A 26,153-nucleotide genomic window follows, 5' to 3' on the forward strand; every position below is an offset into this window, starting at 1 on the left:
GGAGCAATAGTACTACCTAACGTGCAACGGTATTACAAGGTGGCACAGTTGATTGTAATCAATGATTGGGAACATGCGCCAATGGAGAACCCAGCACTAAGAATAGACAGGGAGTTGCTGGGAGGGAAATGATAGCTACATGTTCTCTATGGGGGGGAAGCTTAAAGAGGACGCCCACCCCCGTGACAAAGGTGGCAGTAACACGCTGGAGGAAGATCAGTCACCTACCGGCAGGCAAATGGTTGGAACACCTTACCTCTCCACCTTAGACAATCACCATTGCTACCTCAATTCAAGAATGCTCTCAAGACCTGGCTCTTCCACTGAACCCTGAGAACATACCCCACAGCGCCTTGTAACTCTATGGGTGAGTAGTGCGCTCTAAAATAACTGATTGATTGATTGATTGATTGACTATTGTATGAGCTACACAGAGATATGTGATGAAGGGGCGTCTTACTCTGGGGACTCCATTATGGTTGAGCACACAACTAAAGGAGGTGGCTGGCCTTAAGGGTTTCTGACAATGGGATCCAATAGGACTCAGTACCCTGGTATATGTATGGGATGCTAAAGGGATGGTGCCCTTCACTCACCTTCAGGCAGAATATGAGATGTCACCTTGCCAGATATACTGTAGGCAAGGATCACATCAGAGGAAGAAATAATGGAAGCCTCACCTCTGGAGGATAGATTATTACTAGAGAGGCCAATATCTACAACACTGATTTATCTCACCTATTCACCCCTTCGCTGCCAGGCCTTTTCCCCCTCAGGTGCCCGGCCTTTTTTGTTTTTTTTGGGCAGTTCGCACTTAGGCCATTATAACGTTTTGTCCACATAAGCTACCCATGTCAAATATGCATCCTTTTTTTCCAAAACCCTTAGGGATTCTAGAGGAATCCAGAGTTTGTGGGTTTCCCTGAAGGAGACCAAGAAATTTGCCAAAATATAGCAAAAGTTAATTTTTTTTTAAATGGGAAAGAAAGGGCTGCAGAAGAAGGCTTGTGTTTTTCCCCCTGAAAATGGCATCAACAAGGGGTTTGCGGTGCTAACATCACCATCTTCCCAGCTTTCAGGAACAGACAGGCTTGAATCAGAAAACCACACAATTTTGGCATTTTACTGTGACATATCCCATTTTTACAATTTTTTGTGCTTTCAGCCTCCTTCCAGTTAGTGCAGAAATGGGTGTGAAACCAGTGCTGGATCCCGGAAAGCTAAACATTTCTGAAAAATAGACAAAATTCTGAATTCAGTAAGAAGACATTTGTGTAGATCCTACAAGGCTTTCCTACAGAAAATAACAGCTGAAATAAAACAATATTGAAATTGAGGTAAAAAAACAGCCATTTTTCTCCACGTTTTACTCTGTAACTTTTTCCTGCGATGTCAGATTTTTTAAAGCAATATACCGTTACTTCTGCTGGACTCTTATAGTGGGGATATATAGGGCTTGTAGGTTCATCAAGAACCCTAGGTACACATAGCCACAAAATTGAGCTACACCTTGCAATGGGTTTTCATTCTATACCAGGTATACAGCAGTTCATTTGCTGAAATATAATGAGTGAAAAATAGGTATCAAGAAACCCTTTGTATTTCCAAAATGGGCACAAGATAAGGTGTTGAGAAGCAGTGGTTATTTGCACATCTCTGAATTCTGGGGTCCCCACATTAGCATGTGAATTACAGTGCATTTCTCAGATAGATGTCTTTTTTACACACTGTCTTACATTTGGAAGGAAAAAATGTTGAGAATGACAAGGGGCAATAACATGTGTTCTTCTATGTTCGCCCAAGTCTCATGATAAAAATGGTACCTCACTTGTGTGGGTAGGCTTAGTGCCTGCGACAGGGAACGCAACATGGACACATCACATTTTTACATTGAAATCTGACGTGTTTTTTGCAAAGTGCCTAGCTGTGGATTTTGGCCTCTAGCTCAGCCGGCACCTAAGGAAACCTACCAAGCCTGTGCATTTTTAAAAACTAGACAACTAGGGGAATCCAAGATGGGGTGACTTGTGGGGCTCTAACTAGGTTCTGTTACCCAGAATCCTTTGCAAACCTCAAAATGTGGCCAAAAAAACACTTTTTCATCACATTTCAGTGACAGAAAGTTCTGGAATTTGAGAGGAGCCACAAATTTCCTTGCACCCAGCGTTTCTCCAAGTCTCCCAAAAAAAATGGTACCTCACTTGTGTGGGTAGGCCTAGTGCCCGTGACAGGAAATGCCCCAAAACACTATGTGAACACATCAAAATGATCAAATACAAAACTACCTGTTTTTGCGGGGGGCACCTACGTTTTTGGTCCTGGGTTCAGCAGCCATGTGGGGAAACCTACCAAACCCAAACATTTCTGAAAACTAGACACCAGAGGAGTCCAAGGAGGTGTGACTTGCATGGATCCCCCAGAGTTTTTTTTGCCCAGAATCCTCAGCAAACCTCAAATTTAGCTAAAAAATCTAATTTTTCCCACATTTCTATGTGGGATCACCACACCGGGGCAAATATCCTACCACCCAACGTTCCCTCAGTCTCCCAGTAAAAATGATACCTCACTTGTGTAGGTGGGCCAAGTGCCTGTGACAGGGAAGAGTCAAAAACATGTCGAGATTGAGGGGGAACCAAAGCGGGTCCAAAGGGGCAGTTTGAAAAAAATAACATTTTTAGGCCAACAAGTGGGGCAGAATTCTTATCGTTATAGATGTAACAATGCTGGGTGGTTGGAATTTTGTGGATTCCTGCAGATTCCGTCAAAGTTGGAGGTTTGCAGGGCATTGTGGGTAAGAAAATGGTGCAGGGTGCATGTGAAGCACACCACCCTGCACTCACCAAGATGTTTAATTTTCAGATGTGTGTAGGTCTTGTGGATTTTTCTACATGGCAGCGTCCCAAAGTCCAAAAGTGCAGCCCTCACTATTCCAAGTGGGACGATTTTGAGAGTTAGACAAGCTCTCATGGCCCAAATGGAAAAACCAAAATCCCAAAAAATCAAGGCCCATATTTATACTTTTTTAGCGCCGCATTTGCGCCGCTTTTTGATGCAAAATCGGCGTAAACTTATAAAATACAATTGTATTTTGTAAGTTTGCGCCGATTCTGCGTCAAAAAATTATGCAAATGCGGCGCTAAAAAAGTATAAATATGGGCCCAAATGTCCTCTTTCTTGCTGTGGGATAACATGTTTTAGTGTGTGGGGAAGAGCTGAAAGTCTGTTACCCCATTCAGTTGGGATGAGGGCATAACCATATCCATACTGGTTGGTAGCCAACACCTCACTATTTTTTATTTTTCTTTAAATTCCTTGGGATCTAGTAGGCTTTCTGCCCCCCCGGGGAGTGGATCGGGGGTAATTGCCCCATCTACCCACTGCTGGGCAGAACAACATTGGCCCCATTTATTTGGGGTGGGGGTATGGCCATACCCCCACCCTCTTTTTTTAGAAAAAAAAAATCTTCCCTGGTCTCTGGTGGGCTTTCTGCCCCCATTGGGGGCAGATGGACCTTCCACAAATAGGCCGAATTGCCCCCAAGGTGGGGAGATATGGCCAACAGTAATGTGCCACCATGGGGAGCGACCCTTGCCCAAGGGGCTGCCCCCCAAACAAAACACATACATACACACAAGCCAATCCCTGGTGCCTAGGTGGTTTCTGCCCCCATGGGGCAGATCGGCCTAATAGAAGTAGGCCGATCTGCCCCCAAAGGGGGCAGAAATGTCCTATAACTAATTTGCCCTCCCCCAGGGGAGCAACCCTTGCCTAAGTGGTCGCTCCCCTCGTGTGAAACCGACCAAAAAATCATAAGCACCGGTGTCTAGCGCTTTCTGCCCCCCTTGGGGGCAGATGGGCCTAAGAAAAATAGGCCGACCTGCCCCCAAGGGGGGCAGAAATGGCCTAAAATCGATATACTCCCAGGGGAGCGACCCTTGCCTAAGAGGTCACTCCCCACGTCTAAAAAAAAAAAAAAAAAAAAAAAAAAATTGAAAAGGCAGAAAAGGCCTAATATTTATTTGCCCCCCTGGGGAGCAGCCCTTGCCCTCCCCTTATGTGTAAACACAAACAAAAAAAATCCCTGGTGCCTAGTGGGCATTTCTGCAGCCCGATCGCATCATGATCAGGCTTTAGAAATGCTTACAGAGACATGGAAGGAAAGGAAAGGCCTTTCCTTTCATGCCTTTGCCTGCCCCCATCTCCCAGTCGGAAGAAAAGTGCTTAGCATTTCTCTTCCGCACAATGGGAGGTGACTTCTGATGACATCAACACGCGATTTGCACGCTGACGTCATCAGAAGTCTCTGGGGGGGTTGGGGAGGGTTGGGGGTGGAAGGGAAGTGATTCCTCTTCCATCTCTGCCCTCGGCTCATGCCGGGTGCAGGACAAGCTGGTTTCGTCCTCGGCACACAGGTGGATCCCTATGCTACTCCCCTGAGAAGGTCTGCCATATTGTGGTGGTCTGCTGCATGTTGCACAATTTGGCCCTCAGATGCCATGTGCCCTATCTGCAGGAGGAGGGGTTGACAATGCACCTATGGCAGCAATGGACACTGAGGACAGTGAGGAAGAGGAAGAGGAGGATGTGGACAACAGGACACATATCATTAAGCAGTTCTTCCAATGACACTCAGGTAAGACTGTTGATCTATACATGTCTCCATTTTAGTAAAGTGCTGTGTGGCTATTGTGTTGTGCCAGTCTCTACCTTTGCATCACAATTGACTGTCACCTATGCCTTCCCTTATTGCAGATGTTGGTGTGGTTACAACAGTACTGATGTGATGACTATAGACTGCTGAGACACATTTGTTGGATGGATTCACACATTACAAGACATTTGCACAGGATAATGCAGTTCAATACAGCTCAAAACATTGCACATTTCTTTCTTATAAAGCACTATTACTCAAGTTGTGTTCGAGGGTGTTTATTTGAATTACAAAAAAACAATGGAAAGTGCAATAGAGTGGGGTGATGGTTAGGAGAAGTCCAGGGTAGGGGCCCAGTCTGTTTGTAGCACACGTCCAGTGTCCATGGGGCCATAGGAAGAGGAGCAATGGCAGTCCAAAGTGAACAAGGTGACTCAGTGGAACACAATGAGGGGCTCATTTCCTGGCGGTGGTCTTGGTCTTGGCAACTGTCTCTGGTGTCTGTCTGGGTCGCAGGTAACATTTGCGGGTGGTTCGCATTCCGCAGGGGGAGGGGTGCTGGTAGCCTGTGAGTCCTGTAGCATGGCCTCATGTTCACTAGCTGCAGCAGATCAGTAAGGCTGGTCAGTACACTAGCTGGTGGAAGGGGCCCGCTGGTGTGTTGTGTACTCACGCATGATGTTCGCCATGTCAATCAGCACCCCTGCAATGGAGACCATGGTGGTATTCAAGGCCTGCAATTGTTGCATGACCTCCTGGTAGTGTTCCCCCTGCAGCCGCTGGTTCTTATGCATGATGTTGATCACTTGACACATCCTGTCCTGGGATTGATGGTATGTCCCCAGGACATTTGTGAGTGCCTCCTGGGCAGTCGGTTCCCTGGGCCTGGCCTCCCCCTGGCACACAGCTGTCCTCCGACTGTCAATAGCCCCCTGTGCCTGTGTCCCCTCAACGGTGTGTCCACTCCCACTTACACCAGGACTTTCATCGTCTTGCCTATGTGGTGTGGACTCAGTCCCTGCACAGGTGGACACACTACTGATTGATGTGTCCTGGGAACAGAGTTTTGGGGGCGTTGGCTGGCTGATGTGGTGTTTGAGTGTGAGGGGGGTTCTCTGGTAAACTGGCTGTGGGATGTGGTAGGCGACTGACCTGTGGTCCCAGTTGGGCCAGGGAATTCATCCAGATCAAGACCTCCAGAGTTGCTGTCATCACTGAGGGCATCTTTTGGTGGGGGACTGGGTTGCTGTGGCACCTCCTCGCCGCTGACATTGGCTAGTGCACCTGTGGGGATGTAAGTGATTTGTTCGGGTGATTATCTGTCACAGGTTCTGCATTTCTACCTCTCCCAATGATATTGGTGTTTTCCTCGCACCTTTGTAGTGTATGGTGATGCATTGTGGGATTGGTAGTTCTACATGCTGTCCATGCATTGCTGGTGGACGTGCATGCAGAGCTGGAAGGGATGTGCTTGCAGTGGGTATGGCATGCAGGGGTAGACATTTAGGTGTGGTAATAGGGCTGGTGTGCTGTGTGGGATGGAGTGGGGTGAAGGGAGTCAGGGTGAGGAGGTGACATGGTATGCAGCTATGGGTGGTGGTAGGTTGGTAATGGTGACTCACCAGTGTCGAGTCCTCTGGGTACTCCAGTGAGGCCCTCAGGATGCAGTGTTGCTAAGACTTTCTCCTCCCATTCTGCCAACCGTGGGGGAGGAGGTGGGGGTTCACCTAACTATAACTGGTGAATTTCAGTGGTTTTGTTTGTTTAAAATAATATTTTTAACTGACACCCTGGTGTGTTAGTGGGATTTCTGTTTCCCTAGGATATGCATATGTTGGGTAAATCTCACAATCTGCCCCACAGGCTATGCACAAAGGCTATGTTTATCCCTGGGGTGAGGTTGTGGGGTGCGTCCCAATACCAGTGAGAGTTGGTGCCCACTCCACTGATGAAGAATATAGTATCTTTTATACTAGTGAGTTTTTTGCCCTGATCGGATGGGTAGATGGAAAGTAAATCCTGAAATCTTCTCACTACGGGGGGGGCAGCAGACTGTTTCACCTCCTAATGGGAGGGTTTGTTGCTCAATGTCATCGGGTGCTGCCCCTCTCTCAAATATAAGTAGTCCTGGCATCTAATGAGCTTTCTTTTTAATCTGGTTGGCTTCCTGTCATTTTGGGGTGAGCCTATTGGGGTGAGTCACTTTGTCCCTCTGAGTGGGAGAATGACTGTCTTATCCCGTTTGGTGGTGTGGAACAATTTCCTGGACTGGGATGTCCGCTCCTCCTCCTCTTTAATTTCTCTGGTGGTCTAGTGGTGTGAATGCCTACTCTGAAATCACCCTCCTATAGCAATCTCAAAGCACAGATTCTCTAGTGAGAGGCATTGGAAAGGGAAGTGTCTGAACAATCCATGCTCACGGGCTGAAATATGTTTCAAAGCACAGCTGCTCCTGTCTGTCACTGGAGGCTACTGACTGCTACGCCTTTGAGGAACACATTTAATGACATCAGCATGTGTGTGGTATGCATCATTGAAATAAATCATGCCATACGAAGGGGGAGCAGAAGCGATATTGCTCCTTGACAGTTGGAATTCGGTTAATGAAACCCTCCAGTACATGGCTCCAGGGATTCCATAGGCGGTGAGTGGGATGATATGCAAAGTTACTTATATAGTTGAAATAACTACTCTGGACAATTTTAAAAGTTGCAATTCATTGATTTGGGGTGGGATGGGCATGCTATAACATTTTTAATATTATAAAGAGTAGGAACCCTCAAACGTACGTATGTAAGTGGTTTTTGTGTAGCGTGAACCTAACCATAAGGTCCCTCTATAGGGTCAAAGGCAACCATGTAGTCAATAATTGATAGGAGATGTAGTTGGTTATCGGACTGTTACTGCATTGTAATCTAGGGCCAGATTTATCAATATTTGATGCAGTGCAATGCAGCAAGACAACCTGCTGCCCTACGTCAAATGGAAAGAGCAGGAATGTGCCATATTTACTAACATATGGAGCATTCCTGCTCTTTATCTGCACCGGCACATACAATGCAATGCAAGTTGCCTAGCTCCAATGCAGGCACCCTTGCGTCATGGTGTGCAAGAAGGGACACCTTTCTGGACAAAAACAATGCATAGAGGAGTTTTCCTTTTTTAAGTATGCTGCAGAATACAGCACATTAAGAAACAGGGAAAAACAATGAGGGCCTCTATCAGGAAGGCACACAATTTTGACGAATTTGCAAGTTTACCTTTCTTGGTAAATATGGAAATGCGCCAAAATCATGGGTAGATGCGTAGGAACACCCACACTACACCAATGTAATGCCTTCCCAGAGCAGAGTAACACAAGGCAGCAACTTGAGCTGCCTTCCTTTACTTTGGATTTACCAAGCCATGCAGTGCCATGCAATATTTGTAAAGATTTGCATTGCCCTTGCATCACCTTACTTGATGCAAGGAGGAAAATCTAGCCCCTATCGTTTTTTTAAAAAGGTGTGTCTTCAACTTTTTCATAAATTGGAGCAGCGCTGGAGCAGCCTTTATGGATTCAGTGACGTTGTTCCATGTTCTGGGCACATACATGGAAATGACATGCTCCTATGGTCTTTGTTTACTTCTTAGTCTCAAGTCTGATGATGGCCTGGCTGTATAGTGTGACTAGAGCCGTCAGAGATTGTGAGCTTGTCTACAAGGTAAATGGAGGTACTGGGCATGATGGTTTGTAAATGATGCAGCTATTTTTAGATGGTGGGGGCCAGCAAGGACAGCTATTGAGTTCCATTAGGATGGGTATAATCATGTTTATTCCAGCGCGGGATGAGACGTGCTGCAATTTGTAGGGTGCGCTTGAGGGGTGCTACACGAATTCTGTAAGACCAGGTAACCTCCTGCAGCTACCAGCACAAAATAAAAACTAGTTCCAATGTAGTAATATTGATGCTGGGGATTTTTGTAAATATCCCAGATACCATTGCCACTTTCATAAACAGCCAACCTAATTATTCAATACATTTGAATCTTTGAAATCTTGTGGTATCTTTTAAATGTTCTCTCTTTTATTTACAGTTTATCCGTGGTCCAGTCATATTTTGTTTACTGGGCACGAATTGAGTCTGCCATTGTTTTTGATCCAACAAATAATAAAACTTCTCTTACTCGTGAGGATGAAGCCGGCGTCATAATGGCAACACCACTGTACATACCTTTCACAGTTACAGGAAACATTTCAGGAGATAAAGGTATTCATATAATATGCATCTTCTCCTTTGATATGATTAAACACTTGTGGCTCAGCACATCCACCCTTTTGACATCTTGCAATGAATAACAGATCTTTATTGTTACATATTTTATTGACCAGAGAAGGAAGAACCGTCCAAGATTTGTACCAGCAACCATTAGGTCAAACACAGGCTTCAGTGTTGGATACATTATCCCACTGAGCCACCATACCCAGCATGGCCGGTGGGGCAAGTAGATCAGGGCAGCCAGGGGGTTAGCTGGGAGAGGGCAGAACAGATGAAGATTCAGTCCTAGGGGGAGAATTTCACACACTGGCCCTACTAAGGCACCAGAAGGAAACAGAGAGTGTGCATAGTTAATAGGCAAGATTATCTAAGCAGTTAAAAAAACGCCTTATGTTGAGATAATATTTGTTTGTATAAAAAAACATTTTAGATGGGAGATTCTTCCTGTTGGCATTTTATAATGAGATGTATTTGGGCTCAGAATATGTTTAGAGTGTTCATTGTTTCTTTTTCATTTCTGTTGAAGTTTCTGACCGTCTCAATATCTCTAAAGCTCAAGACGTGAATTCTCTTGTGGACAATAAGGCAGGAACCATGACCGGAGCAATTGTGCTGCAACCAGTCACATCTGCTTTTGATAGAGAATACGTTACTGATGTCCAAAGCAGAATAAAGACTACAACTATATCATCTGAAGAATTTGTGAGACTACCAGTTAAAAAAGGTGTTCAAGAAAAGTCCAATCAGAATGACCATCATCTGGAACCATCGCGACAGCCTCAAGAAGTGGCAACCCCCATTCGAAGTCCTGGTTTCCAAAATGGCAGACCTTTAGCCAAGACAACACATAGGTATGAACTTGCAGACACTATATACTGTATTTATTCAAAACACTGTTTTCCTGGTAAGACAATCATAACAGGGGCAATTTGTGAAAACAACATACCAAATAATCGTATACATAAATAACCTTCAGTAGTGCTGCTGCAATCGCAGCTCTTTTTTCTTGTATTTCTTTCGTGGAACTATAATAAGTGTCTCATGTACAGAGAATAGGTGTAGTAAAATTGGTCGCAAATTGTGCACCAAGGGCCATATGTATCAAAGGGTTTTGCCCATTCTGTGTCAATGAAAAAATGTGTTCATACATATGGCCCCAAGTGTTCTGAAATTGTTTTTGATTTACGAACCAACCCATGCACTAATACATCAGTTCCCAAAATACAGAATTGTAGTGGGTCATAATTCGACCTTCTTCACCAATATTCATGAGGTAGGTCACAAATTGTGACCCACTACAGTTGGCCACAATCACAGGGATGGTGGCCTGCTGGGGTAGGCAGACCACCATGTCTGTGATAGCATTTTAACAAAGCAATCTTTTATTTAAAAAATACAGCCCGTTTCCCTGAAAGTAAACAGGATGTGTTAAAAATAGAAGTTACACAACCCTTTTTTAGCCGTAGTCAGTGGTATACCATGGACCAGTGGCTACTCCTAAAAATGTTTTTGTCAACATTCACAAAGGGGAGGGGTCCTATTGGGACCTCTCCCGATTTGAGAATAGTTTACCACTTCCCTTAAATTTGGATTAAAATATTAATGGTTTGCCACCAGATTTCTATCTCCCATTCTAAACATTGCAGCTCTCTGAGTTTACTGTCTCCCTGCAAAAGCTAGAATACAGTTCAAGGCTCTCAGTCCCACATTTAAATACCTCACAAACTCTGCCCCTGAATGTCTGTGAAACAAAAACTCTCCACACATTCACTGTAGGACCCTCTAATTTCCTATGGTCCACCCTCAAAATACACCACTACCAAACACATCAGCCAGCCAAGACGACACCAATTTACGGCTCAAACTACCAGGCGGTGGAATAACATTGCTCTGCATACCTGATCCCATTCCACCTCGATGGATTCTCAAAGCCATGAAAACATTTGTCTTTGCTTAGTGCACTTCACTCCTTTCAGGCACTCCTATGACTGATGACCTATATCTGACTAATAATATGGTGTCCCTATGCGCCAAGGCTCACCATGCACAGAAAGGCTCAAACTGGTGAGGTATTTTGATTGGTTTATGTCCTACAGAAATTGCATTAAACTATATAAAATGTTATCAGGGTAGGTTAGTACTGTTATTGGCTGATTGATAAAACATTTTTGTGTGCTTAATTAATCGTACGTGCTGTAAAAGTTGATCCTGTGGTTGTGAATTTCCAAAGCCGGAAACACAGAATCATGATTTACAGATTTGCTGATTACGGACTCCTCTTAGTTCAGGGAAAAATCCAGTAGTGCGATGGGTTCGCACAGTTGTATGGTTAGGAGCAGTGCTTAATTTGTAAATAAAAAGGTGCCGGTGCTCAAAGCCCTCCTCAAACACGCAGCTGCTGCAATTAAATGTGTCAACACGAAATACTCAGGAAGCATAATCCTGAAGCCAACTCGGGCCTCTTCAATCCATAAAAAACTACTCCCTGCTCCTTCAGCTCATTCTTGCAGCTTTCTACTTTCTCCCTTTGTGACGCTTTTTCCTTTTTCCCTTCATCCGTCTTTCCCATATGTGTCTTTTGCTCGCAGCAAATACTTGAGGCCGAGGAATGATCCCCGGCCCTGAAAAATAAGTGCCAGTGCTCAGCACCGGAAACAACAAGCACAAATTAAGCACTGATTAGGAGAGGGAACTTAGGTGAAAGTTAAGGGTTTGATCACACAAAATTCTTGACACAGTCACAACGTTGGAAATGTGTTGGTAGTGACAAACAATTTCTTTGCCTGCTCCAGTCCTGGAAACACATACGTTATACATTTACACTTGCTAAAGGTAAAAGTGAGCATGGTTGCTAGATGAGAAGATTATACATCACACCAGTATATCTGGAGGTGGAGGTAAATCGGTGTCCACTCTTGGAAGAATGAGTGTGAAGTGTAGAGTACAAAGAAAACGTTGCGTGATAGTGCATATTTCGGTGATAGTTATTACTGGAGATCTTTCACCAAACAAACAGCAGGGAAATCTACAATTTGCATTAATTTCCACCCATATTCCTTGGAGTTTCTGCGAATCCCTTAAAAATCAGAAGCTTTGCAAATAGTATAAGAAAACATCCAATCCCTTGGTTGCATCGATTCAACGCCTCTTCACGAATCGGCCTATAACTATAACTTAATAATGCACGCAGATATTCGCATCAGGCACATTATCCAGTTATCAGTTTCTATATCACCCTAAGAAAAACTGCATATACGCACACAGACACAGACATACACACACACACAAACACACACACACACAAAATTCAATTTAAAAAACAGGTTAAAGGGAAGTTAGAGTTAGGTTAACATGTCAATTAAAACATACTATTTACAATTTAAAAGAAACACTAAAATTCACCAGTTTTAGTTATCTCAAGTAACTATGGGGGTCATTCTAAGTCTGGCGGGCGGCGGAGGCCGCCCACCAGACTTCCCCCCTCCAAAATACCGCTCCGCGGTCGCAAGACCGCTGAGGGTATTTTGGCTTTTGCACTGGGCTGGCGGGCGACCGCCAAAAGGCCGCCCGCCAGCCCAGTGCAAAAACCCTTCCCACTAGGACGCCGGCTCAGAATTGAGCCGGCGGAGTGGGAAGGTGCGACGGGTGCAGTGGCACCCGTCGTGTATTTCAGTGTCTGCAATGCAGACACTGAAATACAAAGTGGGGCCCTCTTACGGGGGCCCCTGCAGTGCCCATGCCAGTGGCATGGGCACTGCAGGGGCCCCCAGGGGCCCCACGACAACCCATACCGCCATTCTGTTCCCGGCGGGAGAACCGCCAGGAACAGGATGGTGGTATGGGCTGTCAGAATCCCCCATGGCGGCGCAGCAAGCTGCGCCGCCATGGGGGATTCCCAGGGCAGCGGAAAACCGGCGGGAGACCGCCGGTTTTCCTCTTCTGACCGCGGCTGAACCGCCGCGGTCAGAATGCCCTGCGGGGCACCGCCAGCCTGTTGGCGGTGCTCCCGCCGACCCTGGCCCCGGCGGTAAGGAACCGCCGGGGTCAGAATCACCCCCTATATCTTGTGCCCAAAGTAACTATAACTCATGCCCGCACCATGCACAGTGTTGACATCAATGATGTAATTTCAGATGTTGCAGTGATGTTATCATGGATACCATAGAGCATCTAATAATTTGATGTTAATATGCGGGAAATTTAGCATTGCATGGCTCATTATTGTTACATTAGGTCACAGGAGTTATAGTTACTTGAGATAACTATAACTGGTGAATTTCAGTGGTTTTGTTTGTTTAAAATAGTATTTTTAACTGACATTTTCATTTAACTATAATGTGCTTCCTTGTTTTTTTCATTGAATTTGGAACTTTTTAAAATTTAAAGTAACATATAATTGCAATTACTAGCTCTAACATCACTTTAACCTTTGTTGTTTTCACAGTGAATTTCTATTTCTTTTAATGTAACGTAAGGTGTACACATCATGTTAGGCATGCAGTTGGGTGCAGGGCCTCCACCAACCGCCTGCAGATGCCAAACTCTCCCCCCACCACCGTTCATGGTTGGCTGTGTCATGTAGCACTAGAAATTCTGGGGGTCATTATGACCCCGGCGGTCGGCATTAATGTGGCGGTAGTACTACCAACAGGCTGGTGGTACTTACTGCCAAATTATGACATTGGCGGGTTGGCTGAAGCCAACCCGCCAATGTACCACTCTGACCACCATGGCGGTAGCAGCTGCCAGGCTGGAGATAACCATCTCCAGCCTGGCAGCCGCCATTGTGCCGCCGGCTGGATTATGACCCTGCCTACTGCCATGATTTTCGTGACGTTCGGAACGTCACGCAAACCATGGCGGTAGGCCCTATCAGTGACAGGGAATTCCTTCCCTGTCACTGATAGGAGGCCCCCACCCCCTACCTCTCCCAACACCCCCCAACTCCCCTACCTCTCCACACACCATCCCTCACCCCTTAAGATCCACACCCCCATCATACTCACACACACACACGCAGACACACACTGATTCTCACATACATACACGCATGCATTCATCCATTCACACACACATCCGCACACACTTCAAAACATGCACGCAGACACGCATTCCTATTTCCATACATACACGCACTCACACTTCCATTCATTCACGCACGCAATCAACACTAAACACATACCCGCATTTATATACATGCACACACCCCATACACACACATAACTCCCCCCCCCCACCTCCCCTGTGGGAGACCCGATTTACCTGGATCCAGGGGGTCTTCTGGCAGGAGACCGGACGGGCCGCTGCTACCGCCAGCAGTGCCCGTCAGCAGAACACCGCCAGGCCGTATTATTGTTCATAATACGGCTGGCGGCGGTCTACTGGTGTGGTGCTGCTGGTGGTAGCAGCACCACCTTACTGCCATCCGCCAGTATGGCCTCAGCCGGATTTCCGCCTTTCTTGTGGTGGAAATCTGGCTGTGGTCAAACTGTGGCGGACGGCTGGTAGCCGCGGCGACAGTTTTTCGCGGCCATCACCGCGGCGGTAGGCGGTTTTTACCGCCATGGTCTTAATGAGGGCCTCTGTCATTTTAAGTTATACAGACTTACTGACTTTGTAAGAGGCTCAAAATACCAAAATATGAATGTGTCTGGGCCTGTTGGCTTTTTCAAGGGATCGGCTCATCAGCATAAGTAAAGCAGACCTTTTGGGTTTGTGAAAAAGTCACCAATACCTATAAACAAATATATTTCATAAACTCACACATTGCAATGTTTTATAATAGCAATTGTCCCAAATTCTTTTTAAGAAAGTATGTTTAAAAACATTAAACATCCTTGAGTCTTTTGTGAACATTCTGGCTTCCCCCGCAGTCACTGCCAGCTCCCCAGCCAGCAGTCATTGTGGTGCTGACGGGCGCTGGCCATTGCTTTTTTTTTGTGAGCGCACTGGTAACCACCAGGGACACCACCTGTTTTTTTAGCTACTTTGTTGGGAGCTGTGAGAGAGTCTCAAGGCCCCCGCAGCTCCTGCTGGCTCCCCAGCCTGCACCTATAGTGAGTGCTAGCAGGAGCAGGCTATTTTTGCACAGTGGGTGCCCTGGTGCAGCCCAAATTGTTGGGGACCACGGTAGAGGCCCCATGTCCCTGCTACACATACCGTCTCCCCAGTCACCACTCATTATGGTAATGGCAGGAGCTGGCTCTTTTACTTTGCCCCCCCCTCCCCCTCCCAGGGCCAGAGTAGCATTTTCCTCTGCTCCTGCCGAAGCAGGAGTAAAGTTTGGTTCCCTGTCTTGGAGAGTGCAGGCAAGGACTGAATGCATTCTACCAGGCAAGGAACTAAAGTGCCCCAGGGATGGGGTCCCTGAGACACTGCTTATATCGGGCTCCAGTTGATAGGGTCCTTGAGGCTGGTGGCTTGGGAAGGGGAGCTGCACGCCCCCTCCTCAAAATGTAGTTCTAGACCTCTGGGGATGGGCCAGGGACCCTACCTAAGCAATTATAATGATTTGAACTGCAGAATAATACATACAAATACAAAAGCAAACATACAAACAATTGCACAAATTATCAAATATTTTATTTGACACATATATGTAGAAAAAATATTTTTTATTTTACTAAGAAGATGGGAGCTTTTCTAAATTCATGGAGGCCACCCATCGTTCGTACAATATTCTCTTTGATACACATGCACTGCTCTCACAAATGAAGCTAAGGATGCAACCCAATTTTTAGTCTCTAGTTTTAAATTCCTTCACATTTACTGCAGGTTTTACGTTTTTACATTTCAGATTTGCTGTATTCATATAAATTGTATGACTGTTTATACTGTTTAATTTCCAAATCAGTCAGGGGCCCATGAATAGGTTTTGTGGACCCCCAAGGGTCACCCGACCACAGGTTAAGAACCACTCTTCTATATCATAAATACAACAGCCAAAAATCTCAAACAACATAGGGGGTCATTTTGACCTCAGCGGTCTTTTTTGAAGACCGCCAAGGGACCGGCGTGCGGAAGACTACCATTATGACCGTTGGCAGCTCTCCGTCCTTTTACAGACGGAGAGCCGCCAACAGCCATACTGACGGGAGGCGGGGAAGTGGAGTTTGCTCCACCTCCACCGCCACGCCAACAGAACACCGCCCAGCAAATCACATCCTGTGATTCGTCTTGGCGGTGTTCTGTTGGCGGTGTGGTGTCGGCAGATCTGCCCCCATGGCTCCCGTTCCCTCCCGGAGGATCGTTGGACCAGGTAAGTCGATCGTCCGTGAGGGGAAGGGGATGGGGGGGTGTTGTGTGGGTGCATGGGGGTGTGCGTATGTAGAGGGGGTGTGTGAGTGCGTGTATGCCTGCGGGGGTGTTGTGTGTATGGGAATGAGTGCGTGTATGTCTGTGGGTATGTCTGTATGGATGTGTGCATGTATGTTTGAATGTGGGTGTGCGTGTATGACTGTGTGTGTGGATGTAGGCATGTATGTCGGTGTGTGTGCGTGTAAGTATGTAGGTGGTGCCTGCGTGCGTGTTGTGTGGGTATGGGTGAAGTAATGTTGGGGATCGGGGTGGGGAGGGGGTCCCTGACACCTTTGGGGGGTGGCAGGGGTGGTGGGGGTGTGGGGTGGGGGAGACCCCTATCAGTGCCAGGGAAGGAATTCCCTGGCACTGATAGTGCTTACTGCCATGGATTTCATGGCGGTTCAAACCGCTGGAAATCCACGGCGGTAAGCCGGGTCCAAATACCGCCGGCGGTATAGTGACGGCCGCCGGCCTGGAGACCCAGGTCTCCAGCCCGGCGGGCGGAACGGAGAGCCGGCGGATGACCATGGCGGTAACCGCCATGGTCATAATTCCACAGAGTAAGACCGCCAGCCTGTTGGCGGTCTTACCGTCGGTTCTCCGCCTTCCGCCAGGGTTGTAATGACCCCCTTAATCATTCTATCCCTTATCCAACAACATTGATAATGCAAATAACACTCATACTACTTAACACATATCTCAAATCCTCTAAATGTGAGACAGGGAAACTCATATCCCACAGAATTTCTATCACCCCATGAAACACTATGGAATCATATCATTCTCTAGCGTGCACGTGTGAACACAACCATGCCACACACACACACACACAAAACTAATGACACCCCAAACCTTGAGGAAATACATAAGAGAGCCAGAGATGTCTTCAAACATGTATTTCTACTGATGTCATTGGTACACAGGAAAAGACACAGAAGGAGGGGTGGTCCCTGGATATGTATGAACTATACGATCCTTTAGCGGTAAGTTGTGTCACTGAGGCCTCTAAGAATTACATCTTGAAAAATACTGATACTGTAACTTCACACACCACTTTAGAGAAAGCACAAAAAACAGTAGTGAGGGGATATGTAATAGCAGTGATATCTTGGAAAAAGAGAGACAGGTTCCAGAAAATTAGAACTGGAAGGGTGGGTTGATCCACATGGAGACAAACCAAGAGGGGATAACCAGAAATTTTACGGAGGTATCCATTGTGGTGCAGTGTGAGGAGTAGAAACATTTAACAAACACTGAAGCTGAAACACACCTTATAAATGTACAAAAGTGTCTCTGCAATGTAAGCAATGCAGTAGGGATGCTTCTGGCCTGGTCAGAAAGGAAATATTAAGTACACCTTTTTAAATGTAGTATTCTTCAGTGCAGCCATGACTGAGGTCTTTTCTCATGTTTTCATTTCTTTTAGAACTCCAGAGATACCCAGATAGAAAAGATTATAATTTATTTTGTTAACGATCTGCTCTATTGAAGCTAAAGTCAGCATACAGGGAACATTGAGGACATCATAACCTCACTGTTTGATTTACATCAGGGTGAATACTAACTCCAAAGGGAAAATGTCTGATGTTGTGATCCCACAGTGAACCAAAACATTTTGCAAAAAGAAGGGTTTATGTTGGAAGACCTTAGAATGGCGACTATAATTCTAATTTATAAAAAGGGCAAATCTAGAGAAAGATGTGGCTCTTACTGGCCAGCCTCACATCTCAGTGAGGAAACCAAAATGTGTGTGAAGGTTCTTGATATGTTAACCACACAAAAAGTGATAGGAGATATCCTTGCACTTTGCCTAACCACTGGCATTTGCTCAGGGTACCATCCCAACCCATTGTTCCTTTGCTCACTATGCCACCTCAGTATGGACACAACTATTCCCAAAGCAGGGCCTAATTTGGGGTTTGGTGGTCCGACTGTCGGACCACCAATACTTCAGACTGCTGTATTATTAACTCCATGTGGGCTGGCCAGTGGAAACAGTGTGGCAGCATTGGCCTCGTCTCTCAGCAAGAGCCGAGGCCAATGCGGCCGCAATGTTGGTGTCCCCAGCACACTTGGAATGCACACTGTCTGCCATGGCAGACAGTGCTCATTCCAAGTATGCTGACAGGGGGTCCTCTGCACTGCCCACAACATGGGAATGGGCAGTACAGGGTCCTCCCAGTGGCCCCATCTCTGCCTTTCTGCCGGCCTTTTCATGGTGGGGTCCCCGCCTTGGAAAGGCCGACAGAAAGGCAAGTCCTGATTAGCACAGCAGTGCTGACATCATCACCAGCCATGCTTGAGCACGACTTGCACTGCCGCCAATGCATCGGGATCCATGATCCTGGCGGTGGCAGTGGTCTTGTGGCAGTCCCACCGCCAGCATCCTAATTTGGCGGCTGGACCGCCAAGGATGCGGCAGTCAGACCACCACCATGGGTACGACGGTCCATAGACCGCTGTACTCGTAATTAGACCCTCAGTCTTGCTGCTGCTTCAACAGGAATAGCACAGCCCAAACTTCCAGGCTGGATCTCCTTGAAAAGGAAAACAAGCAACCCAAGACCGGTTTTGCCCTTATTAGGTATCATTAGTCATGTATTGCTTGATTCCAGTTTCGGGAGGGTGTTTACATGACAAATATAAGGCATTGTGGAATTATCGCCAAGGTTGCGGCATCTGGAATTATAGGGAAAGTTGGTGATTCTCAATCATCACAAAATATATATGTGTTTTTGGTAATGGCAAAATAAGGCTGATATTAAGGGCCATCAAGTGATATCTACATAAGAGCAATGGAGCAGGAATCGAGACTGGTTTATGGAAGTAGAGAAGGTGATGTACGGTAATAGGGCATAGCTGGGTAAATTTTATAACATATGGTGCATGGAGAAGGCACTCTAGTCTTATGCAAACAAATAAAGTGCTTTACTGGCTTGATGTACTGTTGGTATAACCTTGAGTATTGTTTAAGGACTGGGAGCAGAAAAAGATGCAAAGGAAAAATTTGTGAGAAAATGCTGCACAGTCACTTTTATTATTATATGGCCATATGAACACTACTGTTGCCCACAGTTTAACAGTTTAGAAGTTCAATTTACGTAATTTAAACATAAAAAACAATAACAACTATTAAAAGCATAATACATAGAAGGGTCACAGATCACACAAATGTACATTTTGCATCTTGCACAACTTAAACGCAATAGGCATCTACAGAAATCTATTTTGTCTCTCCAAATGTTAGATCAGCTCAGCTGTCCAAATCTCGACTTTACATCAACCTTGAAGCAGATGCAAGATTGTTTTTAATTACACTCATTTACTTTTAGTTTAGTTTAGTTTATTGACTCTTTCATTGTGGCACTTGCACATACATCTATTTCCAGTAAAACTTGTAACTTATACATCTAGATTCTCGACCATAAACGTGGCTGAGACAGTAGGTCCTCAAGTGTTTAGAATTGAAGATAGGCTGTACAATTGGGTTGAGCTTGTGGAATCCAGAGACCTCCTCTCATATCTGGTTAGGCAGCCGCCCCAGTAAGCGCAGATGTGGGTGGTTTGATAAGGCCTGTTACGATGCTAGGGCAAACATGAAAACGGCCCTCAAGAAATATCCCAGGGATAGGGTCCTTGTTAAAGAAGCAAGGATTAAGTACAAAAGGGCTTTGAGGGAGAGTAAGATAAAACATAAAGAAAAAGCTTGGGAAGAGCTGGAGCATGCCACAGTCCTGAAGGGTACTGGTTTGTTTTGGAAGGTGGTAAATCGAGGTTCTTTTGTAACAGAAACATCTGAGGGCCTGGGCTGCAATATTGCCCCGGAGGCCTGGGTAAATTATTTTGTCAGAATATTTGAGGGAATCCCCCTAAGAAATAACCGGAATAATGAGTATGATGTGGCTCCCAATCTAGCGATCAGGTTTTCACTCCAGGAGGTTATTGATGAACTCCAGGGTAGTGCTAGTAATAAAACCCCGGGCCCGGATTCGATCCCCATGGATTTGTATAAATCCTGTCCCCAGCTATGGGCACCTATTCTTTTAAATGTTCTTAATGCAGCAGTTACTGTGGGTATTCCTGCCTCCTGTAGATTGGCCTGTATTATCCCAGTATTCAAAAAGGGTGATCGGAATGATCCTAAGTCTTATCACCCCATTTCCCTCCTTGATTCTTCTGCGAAGATTCTGGGACGGATCCTCTTAAGGCGTATTGAGGCCTGGATGGTAGAAAATGAAATTCTAAGCCGGGACCAGTACGGATTTAGGGAAGGTCTTGGCACGCGAGAACAGTGCCTTAACCTATTGATGATGATTGGGAAATATACGCAAGATAGGAAGGGCACCCTCAACTTGCCTTTATGGACCTTAGTTGTGCCTTTGACAAGGTAAATCGGTCTATACTGTGGGAGAGGCTAAATCAGTTAGGGATGGATCCTAATATTGTAGAGTTGCTCCGGTATCTCCACTCAGGAACGGCTGCAAATGTGAGGGTGGGGATAAATGGGGAATGTTCAGAGGCTTTTAAGCTCACAAGGGGCGTTCGCCAGGGGTGTGTTTTGGCCCCCATTCTGTTCCTTTTATATACAAATGGATTGTCGGATTTCCTGATGGAACACTGCAGGGATGTCCCTAAGGTGAATGGTATTAATGTCCCTGTGTTGACGTACGCGGATGATGCGGTCCTTATGGCCCGCACTATGAATGGCCTCCGTGAAGTAGTTAGAGCTCATGCCTCCTTCATGTCAGTTTTGGGCCTAGAGATTAATTATAAGAAATCACACTTTATGGTATGTGGTAGACCCTTGAGTAGGGTGGGGGAGCTAAGGATTGAAGATCAAATTATTAGCACGGTTCATGAATTCCCATATTTTGGGGTCATTTTTGACGATAAAGGTTCTTGGAAACCCTGTATTGCCAGAAGGGGCACACTTTTCCATGCCACAGTTGGTGCTACATTTGATTTTGCTGTAAGAGTAGGAAGTAAACCTATTAAGCCTTTGCTTGAAATCTACAGGCGGAAATGTCTCCCTGTCCTGTTGTATGGTGCAGCACTCTGGGGGTATATGGATACCCGAGCCCCTACTGTAGAAGAAAATCGTTTCTGTAGAAGGCTATTCGGAGTTGGCCAAAACACTTCTGGTTTTTGCCTTCATTTGGAACTAGATCTTGAGTTTGTACAAGACACTATTCAGTTGGCTCCCCTCTTGTTATGGATCTCTGTTTGGAGTAATGAACATGCCACCTTTAATAGAGAGATTTTAAGGGATTGTTTGGCCTGTGACAATGTAAAGAATATTCCCTGGCTGACGTATAGAAGAAAGACGGCCAATGATTTGGGGGTAGTCTGACTTGCCGTGATAAAAATTGGGTTAAGGATAATTTCTTGAGAATTCAGGGGGCCAAAAGAGAGGGGGAGGTCTCAGGGAAAAAATCGGTCAGGGATTTTATTAGGTTAAAGATGGGGGCAGGCCCTGAGCTCCATCTTTTAGAGATAAATGATGTGAGGGAAAGGTCTCTCATTACTCGATTTCATTTGTGGATCATTAGAAGTAATATATGTTTCCCGTTAGGCCAGTATGGTGAAAAATCTATTAGACCTTGTCCCTGTGATGGGGTGTCCCTGTGTTTTTTATGCACCTTTTAGAACTCGTTTTTTATTACCTTTGTTGAGGCCCAAGGGTTTTGTGCAATATCACCCTGCTTTTATGTGGCTGCAAATGGCTTCAGATGCATTGGTGTGGAGGGGGTTGGGATCGTTCTTGAGGGGAGCTAGTACTTGGCGTAGCAATGTAGAGATTTTATAAGAATTTCCTTTATTTTAATTTTTAATAATGAGGTTTTATCTGTTTTTATTTGATGGTTATTTTTCATATATTGTTTTATTGCTATTTTGGCTTCTATATTGTTGTTTACTTGTTTTAATGGTTGAATTATTTCATACCGAATAAAGTATTTCTTCTGTCTTGTCATGAAGAGCTAGAAATGGCTGTGAGAGAGTAGCAATAGGTGATGTGTTACGTGGTATAGGAGCAGCAATTTATTTGGGCTGGTGCTTAGTTGCACCACTGTGTAGACCTCTGGGTACAAGATGAAGCATTTCTAATTTGACCATATGCTTGACCAGCAGCCAAAAGATCTAGGCTAGAATCTTCATAAAAAATTCTATATTTAGCAGTATTATTGACTGATTTGACCCACAGTACTGTGGACCAATATACTGTTTCAGGTTTTTTTAAAAGAAGGGGGAGAGGGCCCTAACTTGCTGAAAAACTTCATCCGCCCCTCATCTCACCTAAAAATGAATGGTATATTAGCTGACAAATTGAAGCTAATGAGAGACATAACAAGGACACCCCATCTCCTCAAATCTATGCCCTCACAATGCAACCTTTAGTGCAAAAAATAAAGACCAGTCTTAGCTGAGGTCTACAGCTGCATCTAAAGGAATGTAAACTTGCAATATTTACTGATGTCATGCTTTGCTGCATCAGAGAACCAGACACATCAATGCCAGCACTGGTTCGCAAACTGGAGAAGTTCGAGAAGGTCTCAGGGTTCAAGGTAAACTGTGCCAAATCATCGGCATTGGGTATCTCAGATGCCCAAGGGCCCTTTAAACCAACTCTTCAAAGGCTTGGATTCAGCTGGGATGACCACTCACTTCGATACCTGGGCATCACCGGAATGAGGGCAACAAAACACATATTGAAGGCCAATATCCCCTTTCTGTTGAATGTCTTGTAGAAGGGCCTGTACAGATGGGGGAGGTTGGAGATTTCCTCGCTGGGCCTGTCACTAGCATCAATATGAACTTTCTCTCCAGACTACTATACATCCTCAAGGTATTCCTATTTAGGTGGACACCTCCTCTACTAAAACAGATCCAAAACAAACCTCCCCTTCGTTTGGGGGCAGTAAATCCTTAATCCTTAAATGTGTCCTGACTCACACTGTTCAGGAAACCAGTGAAGGGGGGCTCCCTAACATCGCAGGCTATGCCTTAGCTGCATATTTGTGACAGGCATTAGACTGGCATCTAACTTCCCACATTATACTCAGCACTTCAGTTGAACAGCATAATCTTGGCTCATATGCTGCGGTTGCCATGTAAACACAGGCCGAAACAAAACACTCCACGTCACTCCACAGATATACACTTTGACCATTGGGAGACAGTATCTCAATCCTGTGACATGATCTCCTTCCCATCACCTATGACCCTGTTCACCTACAGCCCAAATTTCCCATCTGGCCAATCAGATCCTGGAATGAAGGGAATTTACTACGCCTAGGGGATTTCTTAAAAAAAGGGGCGTTACTCAACTAGGAGACCTGCATTTACCAGTTCCACCTCCAGCTACATGACTACTACAGACTGACCCAAATCCTATATTGGATAAGGAACAGAGAGGTTCAGTCAAAGGCAAATTAATATATGACCCCCATAGAACACCTATTTCATAATAAGCCCAAAAATAGGAACCTCTCTCATGTATAGTATAATTAACCACACTCAACCGACTGCCTCCCACTTACACATCTGCATGGAGGAGGGACCTTGGCCAAGAAATCTCGTATGACACTTGTGGAAAGATATGAACCAGGGCAGTAAAATCTTCTATATGTGTAAACTCAAGGAAAATTAATATAAACTTCACTTTAGATAGTATCTCACCTACACCCACTTAAAAGCAATAAATAGCAGCTCTGATCTCTGTTGCAGGGGATGTGGGTAGAGAGGTGACCTGGTGACGTGATGACGTGGTGGACCAGCCTGAAAGTTTGGACTTACTGGGAAGAGGTAATCTAGATGGTGGAGGACGCCATGGGAGTGAAACTCCCGATGGAGACTCCTATAACCTTGCTGTGGGCCCTGGGGGAGATCGCTGCATACCTACTGGCAACCCCAAAAGGCAAACCCGCAACTCCTTACTGTTAGTGGCCCGCTTGACACTGGCCCAATTTTAGAAACAAGCCCTCCGCTACATATGTGGTGGTCGAAAGGATGGTCTATTTACACAAACAAAAAACTAACAGCATTACTGCATGACACACCACAGAAATTTGAAAATAAATGGGCACCCTTTCAAACTTTTTGAAAACAGTAAAGCAATACAGAGGGGGCCCCACAGGCAGACCGCCCTCCCTTCAAAGCTCAGACATGGACATAATGTCCATAACATCAGAATCCAACTCCTCTGATGAGGGTGGGTGTTCTCTGGCCATGCTCCGCCCCACTAGATGTTTGTATATTATAAAGGACCCCTTCTTTGAAATTAGGCCCTCAGTATTAAAGACCTCTCTTCACAGCCTATGGTCCCTAAAGTATAGTCGGAATCTGACATGTGCTTGTTTGTACTATAAATAGTGCATGCAATATTGTTAATGTGCTACGAGCTGTTTTCACATTATCTAATGTTTAAACATGTGACAATACTTGTGGATATAAATAGAATGTATTGGAAAAAAAGAAGGAGAGTAGACCACTATGACAGCTTTTAATTGAAAAACCAGCATTCTCCTAAACATTTTATATATGTCTTCAGAAAGTCCATCTTCTCCTGGAACTTTAGCTGTGTACAAGTCTCCAATTCTTTCCCTAATTTCTAGTATTGAAAGGGGATGCTGAATTTTAGATTGTTCTTCAGGAAAGAGCTGATCAAAAAGGTTCCTCTTTCAAAAATGCATGTGGTTCCTGATCCTGTTTTAAGGGGAAGCTGACCTGAAGTAGAGCTTTTGACAACATTTCCGAAAGACCTGCACTATTTGTTCTGTGCCAAGTTATAATCTGCATGGGTCTTATCATTAATACATTTAATATGATTTTGTCTAATTTTCCATGTCAGAAATTGATCTTTTTTATTATTTTTCTTAAAGGTGGTTTGATAGGCAGTTTGGTGATTAATCATTGCTTTCTTACTTCTGATCCCTGTTGGAAAGTGCATAATTGGCAAGGGCAGGTAAGAACCTACACTTAGCAATAGGCCACGACCCTTTGCTAGGTCCAGTCAGGTCTCAGTAGATGAATCCCCCCTCAACCCTTGGTAGCTTTGCAACGTGGGATAAGGCTTAATTTAGGAGACAGCTGTGTAAAGCTTTAAAAAATCACAAAACAGTAAATAAGTAAAACACACAACATGATAAAAAGCAAACACTGATTTATAACAATAGGTTATATTTTTATCTTTAAAATGACACCAAAATGATTAAAATAGGATAAGAGGAATCAGAGATATGAATTTTTAAAGAATTCATGTTTTCTAGCTCATAGAAACTAAATGTGACAATCTGGTCATCTGGTCGCACTCGACCGGGGCAAAGTCAAAGTTTTAAGGCCAACCACAATGGAGCCCTATTCGGCTACAGCAAGCAGGAAGACTCGGTCAAAAGATTACTTTCGAACTTCATCTTTTTCTTGAAGATTTTCTTCAGCAGGACGAAGTCACCAATGTGATCCGACATCCCTGGAGCCCTCTTCAGATATGTGTTGCAGGAGTCCTCAGTGAAGGATTCTACCTTCAGACCTAAATGATTTTTCAGGATGGAAATCTTTGCCCGGACTGAAGTTGAAATTGGATCCAATGTCCCTGGAGCCCTCCTCAGATACTCTGCGTGGGAAGTCCTGGTCAACTTTTTAAGTTTGCACTTTGTCACTTTTTTGGAGCTTTTTCTCTTCAACATCGGATGACCCTCCACAGCAAGCCGATTTTGAGTTAACATCATTGGATTGCCTTTCCAGGAGCTGTGGTGAAATCCTGGTAGTCTGGGGCTCCAGAGCTTTTCAGCAGGACGAACCTGCAAGTCATGCCGAGTCGCGGTTGAGGTAAGCCGGCTGGACACACGACATCGGGTCGGGCCCCTTCTGGAGCTTTTTTCCAAAAGTTCTCCAAAGTTCTCCAAACTTCTGAATCTTCTTCCAGAAGGTCTTTGAAGGTTTTTAAG

At 45.1% G+C, this 26,153-nt stretch overlaps 1 protein-coding gene across 3 annotated transcripts in view; it reads left to right on the forward strand.

The window, feature by feature from the left end:
* Positions 1 to 26,153, forward strand: part of REELD1 (reeler domain containing 1) — a 171,400-nt gene that overhangs the window by 84,943 nt on the left and 60,304 nt on the right. For all 3 annotated transcript variants that reach the window (XM_069234317.1, XM_069234308.1, XM_069234326.1), the window contains 2 exons: positions 8,729 to 8,901; positions 9,437 to 9,761. In XM_069234317.1, the coding sequence (XP_069090418.1) occupies positions 8,729 to 8,901; positions 9,437 to 9,761 (498 nt within the window). The remainder of the gene's footprint in view (positions 1 to 8,728; positions 8,902 to 9,436; positions 9,762 to 26,153) is intronic.

This window comes from Pleurodeles waltl, chromosome 1_2 (genome assembly GCF_031143425.1).
Source record: "Pleurodeles waltl isolate 20211129_DDA chromosome 1_2, aPleWal1.hap1.20221129, whole genome shotgun sequence".
NCBI lineage: Eukaryota > Metazoa > Chordata > Amphibia > Caudata > Salamandridae > Pleurodeles > Pleurodeles waltl.